Source organism: Balaenoptera borealis, assembly GCF_965194805.1.
Source record: "Balaenoptera borealis genome assembly, contig: HAP1_SCAFFOLD_1415, whole genome shotgun sequence".
Classification (NCBI taxonomy): domain Eukaryota; kingdom Metazoa; phylum Chordata; class Mammalia; order Artiodactyla; family Balaenopteridae; genus Balaenoptera; species Balaenoptera borealis.
The window spans coordinates 68669-84423 of record NW_028122808.1 but is presented as its reverse complement, the minus strand read 5'-3'; the positions used below and the strand labels follow the sequence as shown (position 1 = coordinate 84423).

General features: G+C 47.2%; 1 protein-coding gene across 1 annotated transcript in view; it reads left to right on the top strand.

Moving 5' to 3' along the window:
• Positions 1-1524: 1524 nt before the first annotated feature.
• The window catches only part of LOC309622026 (uncharacterized protein), a gene marked incomplete at its 5' end in the record, with an annotated part of 51350 nt that continues 37119 nt past the window's right edge, over positions 1525-15755 (top strand). The window contains one exon of the mRNA XM_082409240.1: positions 1525-1539. Within this exon, the coding sequence (XP_082265366.1) occupies positions 1525-1539 (15 nt within the window). The remainder of the gene's footprint in view (positions 1540-15755) is intronic.

The following is a 15755-nucleotide window of genomic DNA, read 5'->3' as shown; positions in this document are numbered from 1 at the left end:
TGAGAGACGCAGTGCAGCCAAAAAAATAAATACGTAGAATAAGTAAGTTCAAACAATAAATAAATACATAAACATAAATTACAAAAAAAAGAACACCTAATGCAGGTGGGAAGGTGGGAGGGCCACTGTAGAGGTCATCTATGCTACATGTACAAGAACCCCGAGAGCACACCAATCGGTACCACACTTTTCACTGCTGTAGCCGATCATTCCCCCTGTACTACCACACTGTAGCACTCCCTTCCCTCATCTACTGCTATAGTCTCTTTGGAAGGTGTTTCAGAACTCTTGTTATGAGAGTGCCAGTTGAACTGTCCTCACCTCCTTCATTTATACCAGGATTGAAGACCTTGTGGTCCGAGATCCTGTCCAGAGAGCAAGCAGGCTAAGACTCTGTCTTTGTTGATGTATTTCATCAAAAAGGGCTCTACCCCCTCTCCTACTTCATGGTGTGAAGTGTTCTTAGCCTCTCGGGAAAGTGGGGAGAATGGAAAGGACCCTATATGAGAATGCTAGGCTCTGTAAAACATTTCAGGTTTTTAAAAATAAGACTCATTTTGTATTGGACTTACAACAGTCCTATGAAATACAAAGAAAGCCGAGAATCTGTGACAGGAAAGGATCACCAGTAAGAATTACAGCAGTCACCGCTTACCTCGTAGCATAGGGCACTGTCCATGATCCTTAAGAAGAGTTAGTAGAAATGCCTAGCCCATCTTGCCCCTGAACCCCTTGAAAGGTACACGACTGCTGTGTTGGTGTTTAGGGGGAGCATCTCACTTACCAGGGACTGACTTCTCCCTTGATTCCTCTGTAGTGATGGAGACTTCCCCGCTGATGAAAAATTCCCTGGGATTGCAACCTCCAAGCCAGACAGCTTTCCTATGGAATGACAGAGAACTTGTCAAGGTGAAACACCAGTCTGCGGGAGAAAGGGAAGAAGAGAATGATGGAAATCGTTTCTGGGAAACTATTTTTACATTATGTGTTGTTTGTTCCCGGTAAATAAACTGAAATCTTCTTAACAGTACAACAAAATCTAAACCACTAAAGCCAATAATACAGGAGTATAACTTTTGAAAAAAATTTCTTTGGCTGCGCAGCATGTGGGATCTTAGCTCCCCAACCAGGGATTGAACCCACGCCTGCTGCATTGGAAGCGCAGAGTCTTCACCACGGGACCACCGGGGAAGTCCCAGGACTATCACTTTTAAAGGAGAAGGTACAAACCCCTCGGTTCTATGAACTGGAGATTTTTAGTAAGAAGTCAATATATTTGTTGTTAGGCTCATTTTATGTTAGGCTGTCTCCCTGCACAGGATGCAGGCGCCTTGAGGATGGAAATCATATCCCTCTATAGTACGTCCCTCTTCTTTCTGCTTTGCAGTTTGCTGCTCCACTTGCTCAACCCCACCTAGTAATAACCTATACTTCCCTTGTTCCTGTTTTCCCATCTGGAAAACAGACAAAAGGCAACCAAACAACGCAAAGGTCTCAACAAATAAGGGATATCCAAAACCAGAGATGGCCAGAACTTCTGTATCCCTGATGAAACCTAGCCCGGTGTTCAATACTTAGGTATCATTAATTCATGCGTGTTGACTGAAACAGTTGAAACTCAATTCTGCAACTTCCCAGTTTAGTTTTAGTCCTCATACAAAACCTGATAATCAAATTCCTTAATGCTAGGAATCACAGTGAAAAATAGTATCTGAACTGACTTCTGTCAGATGAGTGAGAACTAAGGTTAATTCAGTGTATCTGAAGCATAGAAAGTGAGGGCAAAAGTGGCACAAGATGGGGCTAGAGAAGCAGAGAGGATTCTAGACCACGCAGAGTCTTAAAGGCCAACAGTGTGTTTTCTATTCTCAAAACAATGCTTGTGAGCGATGTTTATGAGCAACGTTCCAACTTGCTTTGAAGGTTTCTTGTGTGAAGAGTGGATTGGAAGGAAACAAGATATATGGACACTAGTTAGGACCTAATCGCAACAGACAGGCAAGTTCAGTATTAGGAAGTTGAGGAAGAGCTGGCTGACAGATTCCAAAGAAATTCAGGAGATGAACTGAAGCGGGCTTAATGGGGTAGGAGATGGAGGAAAGGAAGGTCTTAGGGAATTCAAGGGTTTACTGCACACATGAGCAAAGTCTCAAAATTAATCATTTGAACGTACAGAGGCGGATCTCCCAAATGACACCGGTTAGGAAGCAACGGTACGCCCTTTAGAATTCCTAGAGACAACACAAATCAACTGTTTCGATGGAAAATTCGGCGGGACTCTTGATTTCCATGGGAATACAGAGAAAAGAGACACTGATCTGGCTTGCAGGTATATTTAGGAAGTTGTTAGCCGGACATCACCTACTAGTATCATGTAAGTAGGCCGTCCGAAGTAGGAAGCTTAGGGGAAAAACCTGGAGGAAAACTTAAAAGCTTAAGCCACACCTCTACACTACACCACCTTTCACAATTTCTTCTCAGATAAGCATCATCCCCATCAGTGAAGAAACTCGTACCTCATAATAGGAAAAACAGGCCTAAAGATTCAATGTGTGTCTTGGGAGGTCCCATCTATGCGATATCTTCCTGGGACCAGAAAAGGCCCCAGGAAGATCAATCTCTGCACCCCTGAAAGCTTACCACCAAGGAAAATGACTAGGTCCATAGATTTCCTCCCTCAAACCAGCTTACCTCACACATAGATCGTTAGCAACTCCGCCCTTACTCACATTATCACAGTCACAAGAGTGGTTAGGGAGAAAAGCACTAACCAGGGGAACTAAAACAGAGGCAATCCAGGCCAAGCTGGGCTGGTGGCAGATATCTTGCTCCTTACGCTCGGGTGCATAATGCGACTCACCACAGTGCCTTTTTCACAGACCCTTTTGAACGTTTCTCCACAGAATCCAACAGCTCAAGTCAGTTCATGACGCTTCAAGGTCAACAATCGTCAAGAGAAAAACATGCAATATGTCTTACAATGTTGGATTCCTTACAAACAGGACAAGGAGATAACCATGTAGACAAAACCAGAGCATTTGAAAACATCTGTATTCTACAAACACACCAGTGAATGCTATAAATAAGGTACTATGACATAAAACAAAATGAAAACTAGATGTGAGACTGTTCTCTTCAGTGTACAGACTTCATGGCAGTTGCTGCACACTATCTAGCTACTTAGATCTTTAACTCTCTGTTCTGTTAATACCAAATGAGGCCCAAGTGTGTCAACCTGTTTCCCACAGAAACCAAAAAGTCTACATGCATCTCTTTTCTCCTGTGCCCTTTCACCTTACCTGCTCCCAATTCTCCACCAACGTCCTCCTCTTTCTCTAATTATTCTCCTCTTCATTTTGCTTGGCCTTGCCCCCAAGCATGCAAGACAGAGAGTCCTAGAGGTCCAAGATTCTAGAGTGGCTGTTTGCAAGGCGGAGGAGATTACAGTAACTGCCACACTGTATATACTTCTGTGCAAAGAAAAAGGGACAGTGTTCAGAATGTCTCTCACATATAACAAGAGCTGGAGATGGCAGGATACCTGTGTGGCCCAAGGAACTAGAGCTAGCAAATTATGGGCCAAACAATTGCAACCAAAGGCTGGAAGAGGAAAGGTCTGCAACCAGCTCTGTCTCCTAGCTCTCTGGTATTTGCTGCCAACGGGCAGAGTCTATTTCGTGAAGCATCAAGCACTGAAAAGAAGACTCCTGCTGCTGGAAGTTGACAGGAAGTAACGTCCAATGCAAGATCAAGGCTTGTCCTCGAAGCAATGCCCATAATGGAAGAAAAAAAAAAAGAGGAAGCGGAAGAGAAATGTTAAGTCGCAAGTCCAACCTGGCCCCCAGCCTAGCCCAGCCCAAGGAAGGTAGGAGTCAAGGAGAAGAAACTAAAAGAGAAGAGCCTTGGACCACAACATTCTCCACAAGGTACACTCAACAAACTTCACCCTACTCTTGAACCAAGTTACAAAGAGAGCTTCTTAATCCCTACTTTGGCTCCTTAAAAGCTGCTATCAGTTCACTCATTAGACACATCTGATTTCAGAACAACTGTAATAGTTCAAACTAGATGGCTCTTTCCTTCCTAAGGATTATTAATTAAATAAGATCTATATAGCTCTAAGTATATGATACATAAAATAGAATACTCTGTAGAATATAAGTAACTCTTAGTTCAGTGTATTAATGAACGTCTGTAAGAAATGTGGCAATGATTTCCCTAATGGAAGAGCCTGGGGGAGGTAAATCTGTCTTCTAGGATTTCCTCCCCAGAGCTCAGAAACTCAGGTGTTGTTTTAGCTCTCCTACACTCTCTTCACCCAAGCCCGCCTTCCTGTTGGGGATCGGACCTCCCTATTGGCTCTCTCATACCTTTCAACTGCCTGCTTTGTGACATCACTCTCCTACCAAACCTACTACCACTTGGTAGAGCCTTGGGGTTTCCGTGGAGCTGTTTGGACCAGTAACCAGTGACCTCTGTACTGGACACGTGCGCCGTTCAGCTGCAGCCACTCAGACATCCTCTAGTGTTGTCTCCTCATCCCTTGTACCTGCAGTGGATGCTTCCTCTTCTCTGACCATGTCAGGTAAGAAAAGAAACTTTGGAAAGTTTTGCGTTCGATTTCTTTTGCCCCTAAATTGAGTAGGAGATTCAAAATAGCATGGAATAATGAGGGAAAGTATTGAACTACACGTCTGGAGACCTAATTTCACTTTTGACTTTGACGTTTACTATCTGTGTGACTTTGGACAAATCACTGGCTGTCTCACAAAGCCTGTTGCTTTCCTTAACTGTTACGTTAGGATACCACGTTGGGTTGATCACTCTGATCCCCTTCTTTTCCAGTATTGAGCCTTAAAGGGTACCCATGTAGAAAACGAAATCAGACACTTCTCAAGAGTGTTTCAACAGAAACATAGAAAAGCCAGGGGACATAGAAAACTAGCAATATATACCAAGATGTTTCATCTCTAATGGTCTCCCTCCACTAGGATTTCGACTAGTTGAAAAGAGAGAATAGGGAGAGAGGATGGAGAGTACTGGGCTCTACAGGGAGGCACAGAGTCGAGCGTAAGGAAGTTTAGGACGGTTTTCATTAGCACAGGCCAACAGGCACCAAGAGATGGGAGAAAATGTAAGAATGAAGAGGGAAAGCATAGAGGAGCTCTCAAGAAAAACGGAGTTTGCAATGGAATGCTGATGGGAACCAAAGATTTTCAATTAAAGCAGAAACAGCACAGAGGGAAACCTGCTCAGAGCAGGGCAAAACCAAGTTGATGGTAGCAAACCCTTACATTAACAGACTAAGAAGGAAAGTAAGGCCAGAACAGGGGATCACCAGGAAAGGCAGCTTATCAGAAAAGTCATACTCCGTTTTCTTTCTTTTATTGCCTCTCTGAATACAGTTGGCCACTTGACAGTTTTGAATATAAACATTTTAGAAATACGTTTTAGAAATGATGCCTCCTATAAACAAGCAACCACAGTGGTTATCTAGGGGGCTGCTTTTCAGTGTTTTATTCTTTCTAATTTTTAAACTAGGTAGACATTTCACCAATTCAACATTTTAAGTGATATCTTCTAAATTGAATCAGAAGGACTATTTTCCTTGGTGTGATATGTAGGTTCTAAGGCAAGGCTGCTTTTCATTTTTACAGTTATTTCCTTCCTAACACAGAGAGCACATTGATCAACAGCCATCGTTCGCTTGTAGAGCTTAGCTACCGAAGAAGAAGAAGAAAAAGTCAAGCCCCACATCTCTAATTCCCCCCACTTAGGGAATTCCCTGGCGGTCCAGTGCTTAGGACTCGGTGCTTTCACGGCCAGGGCCACGCGGCGCGGCCAAAGAAACAAAACAAACAAACATCCACGTTTATCGAAAACCATATTGTGGAGTCCTGTGGATTTTCTTACATTTGAAAATCTTTTTTAATTGGATTCTAGGCATGATGGTTTTTTGAGGTTTTGGGATGCCATCTTCCTGGATGCTGAAGATGATTCTAATCTAAGTTCTAGGATAAATCCAAAAACCTTCCTGATACATTTTAAGCTTCCTTTCTGCTTATTATATAAGCTATATTCATTGAAATATATATTTCTCCTAGGCTTAATACCTCTTACTTGCTGGGTAAAAATATGAAGGAGCACAATAATGAAACTCTTTTACACTTATTATTTTGCTGTCTGCTTCGTACCGGTTTTCATTGAAATACTTGTCTATATGTGTTGTGGCTACCTATACATGCACATTTATTGCATTCTGTTGCTTGTTATGCATTTTTTACTGACATACCTTCTCTGTCTGTATGCATTGGCTAGGAATTCATTCACCTCTATCACCTCCATCGTGTTTTCTGGTTAATAGTATTCACTAAAATAGAGTGGGCAAAATTCACTTTCATAATATTGCATGGATGGTACAGAATGCCATTTGTCAGTAAATTCATTAGGCTTTGATACTTGCCACATACCCCAGTTTTCATTAATATCTATGGATTTCTTTTTCGTTAACGTAATATGCTTGTCATGATTTTTCTTTGTCTTTCTAGAACTTATTGTATCTTCCTCCATATAAATCATACGCAACAGATCAGCTTATTCATCTATTAATTATTACTGCTATTATTATTGGTGGTGGTGTTATAACCACTTTATAGGTGAGTAATCTGAAGTAATCAGATAACTTTTCCCTTTCCAAAAGCACTTAAGAAATCCACTTTCGGGTAATCATTTTGAGGTAGGATGAGAAACCAGGCTTGAAGAGGGCAAAAATGACTCTTTCAATTCACCAGTTGGACTGAGCTGTACGTCACCTCTAGGTAATAGCGTGGGAACTGCACAAGCAAAGGGAGACACTGAAGACGACAATGGTAATAGCCGTACTGTTTTCTAATGGACAAAAAAAATGCCTATATTATAAGTTCTATTTCTCCTGCTTTCTGGCAGTATCATGCTCAGAGTGGAGTCCTGGCAAGGAAGTCAGGATACTTAGGTTCTGAAACCTGGTAATGATACTAACATAATGAGAGAACTTGAACAAGTCAACCCGACCTCTCTGAGCCTCAGTTTCCTTACTCACGAAATGAGACTGAGAACATCGAAGTTCTCTAAGGGCCTCCTAGTTCTAAAATGCTTCCAGTCTAGGAAATAGCATAGAAGTCAATACGAGTGCAGGCCGAAGGGAAAGACAGGGCAGGGAGAAGGTTGCTTCCAGCCTAGAGAACAATCTCTGAACCACACCACTTGGCTCTTCTGCCCGTCTGTGCCCAAGATGGGAGCACAGGCAGTTAATAGAGAAGAGTGGAAAACTGCTCAGTCCTTACAGCCATCATCAACTGTCTGATTTTGGGCTTCTCAGGAAGTAGTGATAGTAGAGGTGTCCTGATAGCAAGAACCTTCAGATGATGCCGTTCCTCAAACGTAGTGAGAATTTCTCAACCTCCCTGAGTTTTTCATGACCCTCTTGTTCTTACAGAAAATTTCCAACATCCATCTCTACTTGGAACTCTAAATTCTCTGCAGCATTCTCCTCCTGTGGTGAGCAATGCAACTTCCCTAACACGAAGTGTCTGCAACTTCTCCAGAGTCTCTGCCCCTGCCGTCAGTTCGGCATCGGCTACTGGTACCCCTTTCCAGACACTCATGGGTAGTGCCTACCTTTACCAACATTCTAGCACGACTATGTTATCTGGAGTTACTGACCACAGCCAGATCTCCACTTCAGCTGCTTCCTATCCAGGTGTTCTTGAGTGGGACATCACAGCAAGCACTGAAAAGAATTCTTCTTCACTCGGAGACTTTACTCTGGCACTCACTGACCGCCACACAGCTGCCTCCTCCATGTTTCTGGCAGCCCAGGATGATAAAACTTCAGACGCCAAGAACATGGTCCCTCTACATCCATCGCTTTCTGCCAGCCTTGCTCAGGGAACACCATCTCAGATTCCAAATCAGGGGCAGAGCCGCCTGCCACTTCCCTGCCAGGAAGGGAGCCAGGTATATTACTATAACCAAGGCACACTGGGGTCTTTACTGTATGGAGAACTTGGCTCCTGCCCGCAATCCTACGGCTCGGCGTCATACACAGGAAGTCGGGCCTCTGGGCAACCAGAAATGGGAATGGGACTGAAGGAGATTCAGCCCACAAATATCCGACCACCAGCTTCCACCTCTGCAGTCTGCCACCCTGTGTCTGCTCAACGCATCACAGAAACAAGTTTTCAAGGTGAGTATAACAAACGCCAGAGAAAGTTGAAGAATGAGGTCGGCATTCAAAAATGGGGTCAAATCGACAGCTGGGAAGGGGTGTAGAGGCAGGTAGAATTTAGATCCTGAGCCTTTAATAACCACTACCTTCGCTCAGTGCCCTCTGTTTTTAGACTCTCTATGAGAACACCTAGGGCTTCCCTGGTGGCGCCGTGGTTAAGAATCCGCCTGCCAATGCAATGCGGGGGACACGGGTTCGAGCCCTGGTCTGCGAAGATCCCACATGCCGTGCAGCAACTAAGCGCATGTGCCACAACGACGGAGCCTGCATTCTAGAGCCCGTGAGCCTCAACTACCGAAGCCCACGTGCCTACAGCCCATGCTCCGCAACAAGAGAAGCCACCGCGATGAGAAGCCCGCACACCGCAACCAAGAGTAGCCCCCGCTAGCCGCCAACTAGAGAAAGCCCGTGCACAGCAATGAGAGACCCAGTGCAGCCAAAAAAATAAATACGTAGAATAAATAAGTTCAAACAGTAAATAAATACATAAACATAAATTACAAAAAAAAAGAACACCTAATGCAGGTGGGACGGTGGGAGGGCCACTGTAGAGGTCATCTATGCTACATGTACAAGAACCCCGAGAGCACACCAATCGGTACCACACTTTTCACTGCTGTAGCCGATCGTTCCCCCTGTACTGCCACACTGTAGCACTCCCTTCCCTCATCTACTGCTATAGTCTCTTCGGAAGGTGTTTCAGAACTCTTGTTATGAGAGTGCCAGTTGAACTGTCCTCACTTCCTTCATTTATACCAGGATTGAAGACCTTGTGGTCCGAGATCCTGTCCAGAGAGCAAGCAGGCTAAGACTCTGTCTTTGTTGATGTATTTCATCAGCAAGGGCTCTACCCCCTCTCCTAGTTCATGGTGTGACGTGTTCTTGGCCTCTCGGGAAAGTGGGGAGAATGGAAAGGACCCTATATGAGAATGCTAGGCTTTGTAAAACATTTCAGGTTTTTAAAAATAAGACTCATTTTGTATTGGACTTATAACAGTCCTATGAAATACAAAGCGAGCCGAGAATCAGCGACAGGAAAGGCTCACCAGTAAGAATTACAACAGTCACCGCTTACCTCGTAGCATAGGGCACCGTCCGTGATCCTTAAGAAGAGTTAGTAGAAATGCCTTGCCCATCTTGCCCCTGAACCCCTTGAAAGGTACACGACTGCTGTGTTGGTGTTTAGGGGGAGCATCTCACTTACCAGGGACTGACTTCTCCCTTGATCCCTTTGTAGGGATGGAGACCTCCCCCCTGGTGATGAAAAATTCCCTGGGATTGCAACCTCCAAGCCAGACGTTTTGTGTGACACAAAGTCAAGAACTCCCCAAGTCCTGCAGTAGCAGAAACAGCCACATACTTGAGAGTAACCCACCATCTGAACTTGGGGACATTTCAGTGACAGCTCCAGTCCAGAGTGCCAGGCGTCTCCTGGCCCTGCCTCCAGCTCCAAGCCAGGGACAAATAGAGAGTAAGCACGTGGATGATATCAAAACCAAGCTTTCAAAGCCTCTGGATGCCTACCAGATCCCAACAGAGAACCAAGATCCTCCACTACTCCCTTTAGGAATCCCTGATATTCACCAGCCGCTGGCCTGCACCGATCCCCTCAGCCAAGAGGAGCAGCCTGGTTCTGAAAATGCTGATCTGGGAGAGAACAGCCGGAGTCGTCAGGACCTAGGGACACTTGAAAATGGGATTGAACCTAGCAGTGGTCTTGCAGACATTACTACACTGGCGGAGGATATTCACCTTCCCCAGCTCTTTAATCCTTTGAAAGATCTTGATCAATCCCAAGGTCCCAACGTGATCAAAGCTAAAGACACCAGAGCCATTAAGGTGAATCCGGTGCAGGAAAAGCCAAGTGTCATAAAGGTTCCCTCTGATCAACCCAGGAAGAACAAACAGAAAGCCTCTGAGCCTATCAGTGGCGCTCCCAAGGCCAAAATCCAGCCAAAGAATCCAGAGTGCCTGTTAGGGGGAGAAGTGGTTATATGCCACGCTGCAGTCAGTGACAGGGCTCCTGTGAACACGGCCAAGCACTCTCAAGGCAAACCTCAGAAAGCTGCATCCAGAAAGATCAGCAAAACTAAGAGCCACGGGCAGGAAAAGACCAAAAGGACCAGAGGGAGAAACAAGGCTGAGGAGAACAAGCAGTCAGGGAACAAAGTCAAGGCAGAAGAGAAGCCAGCAATCCCCCACACGAAGCGAAAGGAACACCAAACTGAGCTTCTCCAACAGAGCTTTCAAAAGCCTCGAACCTCCCTTGGCGTGCGCATGCTGGAGTCTGTGAAGGTTCTTCATGCGCTGGGGAAGAAGAATGAGACGAAAACTGGGCTCTCTTCCTGTCGGCTCTTGGGAAAGTCAAGCAACCCCAAAGACCCCCAGCCACCCCCAGCTATCCAGCCATGGCGGCATACCCCACGTGAGGGGAAGGGTCCTGAGAAAACGCAAGTCCAAGCCCAGAAACCAGACAGCAGTGCTGAAACAGAGTGTCCGTCTCCAGCCCAGTATGAGCGGCCTCCTCCTGGGAAGGTCAAGTTGATACCTCTGCCTTTTTCTGCCTGGGACAAGCCTCAAGCTCGACCCGCTCCTCGGAGGCCACAGTCTCTGGCCTCACATCGGCCTGCTGGGGCTTACCGTGCCCAGCCTGGTTCTACTGACTCAGCTCAACCTGCTGCAGCCAATTCATCCCACCAGCCAGCTCCTGCCTCTTTGCCAGGCCCCGCCAAACCAGCTCAGCCAACTGTGACCAACCCAACCCAACCGGCTTGGACCAACCATACCCAGCCTCGTGTCCCTCAGTCTGCTGCTCCTAGGCCTGCACCCTCCAAAACTTCATCTGGCGCTCCTCTCCAGCGGGAGCCTGTTCCCCCTGCTGTGAATAAGCGCCAGTCCCCACCCAAGCTCCAAACCCAATTTCTACTCCAAGACTTCAGCAAGCAACGAGTTCCATGGAGGGAACCCAACGTGCCTGAGCCAGTCATGTCAAAGCCCATCGAACAAGAGCAGAGGCCAGAGCGAGAGGCCATGAAGAGGCGGGCTCAACAACAACGGGAGAATGCTGCCAGATACACCTCTTCGGGCAAGCTGCAATTTTTCACCGAGAGGGAAAACGAAATGGAAATTGCCGACTACTACGGATACGTCAAGTGAGAGCTGCTAGGATTCTTGGTGCCACCTTGGCTACCAGCTGTTCTTCCATACACAGGTAAGACAGGTATAGAACTGAATAAGTAAATGGAATACAATTAATAGACGAGTAACAAACCTTTCGAATTTTCAGATGCTGCTAACTGGGGCGTGAGAAAGGAAGGACTGAAAGTTGGATGGGAGAATGAAGGAAAGGGGTAAAAACTGAGCAAAGAGGAAGGAACTTGGCCCAGGGCTAGGAAGGCCAAAAGAGACGTATGGATTTAGGAAAGGAAGCAGGAGCGAGGATGAAACGGCAGAAGTAAAAAGCAGGGTCAGAGGTCTGGGTTGAAAGAACACAATTGGAGTAGAGTTGAAGGTGACAGAAGATGAGTCTAGGTTTACTAGGAGAAATAGAAAAAGTCTCTCGGGGACGCTGGCCTTAAGTCTCACAACCACCAGATAGGTATTTCAGAAAACAAGAGGTTCAGGACACATCTCTGAAAGGTCTGAGTTGCCTTATTCAGGTGTGACTGTAGTGGGGGAATAGGGAAATCTACCAGAGAAGTGGCTAGGGCTCAGAGTTATCCTAGGGGCAGCTGACGACAGGGGCAGAGCCAAGGGAACTGCTGGATCAGGAGGCCCACGAACAAATCAGGGGCATAGCCGCCTGCCACTTCCCTGCCAGGAAGGAAGCCAGGTATATTACTATAACCAAGGCACACTGGGGTCTTTACTGTATGGAGAACTTGGCTCCTGCCCGCAATCCTACGGCTCGGCGTCATACACAGGAAGTCGGGCCTCTGGGCAACCAGAAATGGGAATGGGACTGAAGGAGATTCAGCCCACAAATATCCGACCACCAGCTTCCACCTCTGCAGTCTGCCACCCTGTGTCTGCTCAACGCATCACAGAAACAAGTTTTCAAGGTGAGTATAACAAACGCCAGAGAAAGTTGAAGAATGAGGTCGGCATTCAAAAATGGGGTCAAATCGACAGCTGGGAAGGGGTGTAGAGGCAGGTAGAATTTAGATCCTGAGCCTTTAATAACCACTACCTTCGCTCAGTGCCCTCTGTTTTTAGACTCTCTATGAGAACACCTAGGGCTTCCCTGGTGGCGCCGTGGTTAAGAATCCGCCTGCCAATGCAATGCGGGGGACACGGGTTCGAACCCTGGTCTGCGAAGATCCCACATGCCGTGCAGCAACTAAGCGCATGTGCCACAACGACGGAGCCTGCATTCTAGAGCCCGTGAGCCTCAACTACCGAAGCCCACGTGCCTACAGCCCATGCTCCGCAACAAGAGAAGCCACCGCGATGAGAAGCCCGCACACCGCAACCAAGAGTAGCCCCCGCTAGCCGCCAACTAGAGAAAGCCCGTGCACAGCAATGAGAGACCCAGTGCAGCCAAAAAAATAAATACGTAGAATAAATAAGTTCAAACAGTAAATAAATACATAAACATAAATTACAAAAAAAAAGAACACCTAATGCAGGTGGGACGGTGGGAGGGCCACTGTAGAGGTCATCTATGCTACATGTACAAGAACCCCGAGAGCACACCAATCGGTACCACACTTTTCACTGCTGTAGCCGATCGTTCCCCCTGTACTGCCACACTGTAGCACTCCCTTCCCTCATCTACTGCTATAGTCTCTTCGGAAGGTGTTTCAGAACTCTTGTTATGAGAGTGCCAGTTGAACTGTCCTCACTTCCTTCATTTATACCAGGATTGAAGACCTTGTGGTCCGAGATCCTGTCCAGAGAGCAAGCAGGCTAAGACTCTGTCTTTGTTGATGTATTTCATCAGCAAGGGCTCTACCCCCTCTCCTAGTTCATGGTGTGACGTGTTCTTGGCCTCTCGGGAAAGTGGGGAGAATGGAAAGGACCCTATATGAGAATGCTAGGCTTTGTAAAACATTTCAGGTTTTTAAAAATAAGACTCATTTTGTATTGGACTTATAACAGTCCTATGAAATACAAAGCGAGCCGAGAATCAGCGACAGGAAAGGCTCACCAGTAAGAATTACAACAGTCACCGCTTACCTCGTAGCATAGGGCACCGTCCGTGATCCTTAAGAAGAGTTAGTAGAAATGCCTTGCCCATCTTGCCCCTGAACCCCTTGAAAGGTACACGACTGCTGTGTTGGTGTTTAGGGGGAGCATCTCACTTACCAGGGACTGACTTCTCCCTTGATCCCTTTGTAGGGATGGAGACCTCCCCCCTGGTGATGAAAAATTCCCTGGGATTGCAACCTCCAAGCCAGACGTTTTGTGTGACACAAAGTCAAGAACTCCCCAAGTCCTGCAGTAGCAGAAACAGCCACATACTTGAGAGTAACCCACCATCTGAACTTGGGGACATTTCAGTGACAGCTCCAGTCCAGAGTGCCAGGCGTCTCCTGGCCCTGCCTCCAGCTCCAAGCCAGGGACAAATAGAGAGTAAGCACGTGGATGATATCAAAACCAAGCTTTCAAAGCCTCTGGATGCCTACCAGATCCCAACAGAGAACCAAGATCCTCCACTACTCCCTTTAGGAATCCCTGATATTCACCAGCCGCTGGCCTGCACCGATCCCCTCAGCCAAGAGGAGCAGCCTGGTTCTGAAAATGCTGATCTGGGAGAGAACAGCCGGAGTCGTCAGGACCTAGGGACACTTGAAAATGGGATTGAACCTAGCAGTGGTCTTGCAGACATTACTACACTGGCGGAGGATATTCACCTTCCCCAGCTCTTTAATCCTTTGAAAGATCTTGATCAATCCCAAGGTCCCAACGTGATCAAAGCTAAAGACACCAGAGCCATTAAGGTGAATCCGGTGCAGGAAAAGCCAAGTGTCATAAAGGTTCCCTCTGATCAACCCAGGAAGAACAAACAGAAAGCCTCTGAGCCTATCAGTGGCGCTCCCAAGGCCAAAATCCAGCCAAAGAATCCAGAGTGCCTGTTAGGGGGAGAAGTGGTTATATGCCACGCTGCAGTCAGTGACAGGGCTCCTGTGAACACGGCCAAGCACTCTCAAGGCAAACCTCAGAAAGCTGCATCCAGAAAGATCAGCAAAACTAAGAGCCACGGGCAGGAAAAGACCAAAAGGACCAGAGGGAGAAACAAGGCTGAGGAGAACAAGCAGTCAGGGAACAAAGTCAAGGCAGAAGAGAAGCCAGCAATCCCCCACACGAAGCGAAAGGAACACCAAACTGAGCTTCTCCAACAGAGCTTTCAAAAGCCTCGAACCTCCCTTGGCGTGCGCATGCTGGAGTCTGTGAAGGTTCTTCATGCGCTGGGGAAGAAGAATGAGACGAAAACTGGGCTCTCTTCCTGTCGGCTCTTGGGAAAGTCAAGCAACCCCAAAGACCCCCAGCCACCCCCAGCTATCCAGCCATGGCGGCATACCCCACGTGAGGGGAAGGGTCCTGAGAAAACGCAAGTCCAAGCCCAGAAACCAGACAGCAGTGCTGAAACAGAGTGTCCGTCTCCAGCCCAGTATGAGCGGCCTCCTCCTGGGAAGGTCAAGTTGATACCTCTGCCTTTTTCTGCCTGGGACAAGCCTCAAGCTCGACCCGCTCCTCGGAGGCCACAGTCTCTGGCCTCACATCGGCCTGCTGGGGCTTACCGTGCCCAGCCTGGTTCTACTGACTCAGCTCAACCTGCTGCAGCCAATTCATCCCACCAGCCAGCTCCTGCCTCTTTGCCAGGCCCCGCCAAACCAGCTCAGCCAACTGTGACCAACCCAACCCAACCGGCTTGGACCAACCATACCCAGCCTCGTGTCCCTCAGTCTGCTGCTCCTAGGCCTGCACCCTCCAAAACTTCATCTGGCGCTCCTCTCCAGCGGGAGCCTGTTCCCCCTGCTGTGAATAAGCGCCAGTCCCCACCCAAGCTCCAAACCCAATTTCTACTCCAAGACTTCAGCAAGCAACGAGTTCCATGGAGGGAACCCAACGTGCCTGAGCCAGTCATGTCAAAGCCCATCGAACAAGAGCAGAGGCCAGAGCGAGAGGCCATGAAGAGGCGGGCTCAACAACAACGGGAGAATGCTGCCAGATACACCTCTTCGGGCAAGCTGCAATTTTTCACCGAGAGGGAAAACGAAATGGAAATTGCCGACTACTACGGATACGTCAAGTGAGAGCTGCTAGGATTCTTGGTGCCACCTTGGCTACCAGCTGTTCTTCCATACACAGGTAAGACAGGTATAGAACTGAATAAGTAAATGGAATACAATTAATAGACGAGTAACAAACCTTTCGAATTTTCAGATGCTGCTAACTGGGGCGTGAGAAAGGAAGGACTGAAAGTTGGATGGGAGAATGAAGGAAAGGGGTAAAAACTGAGCAAAGAGGAAGGAACTTGGCCCAG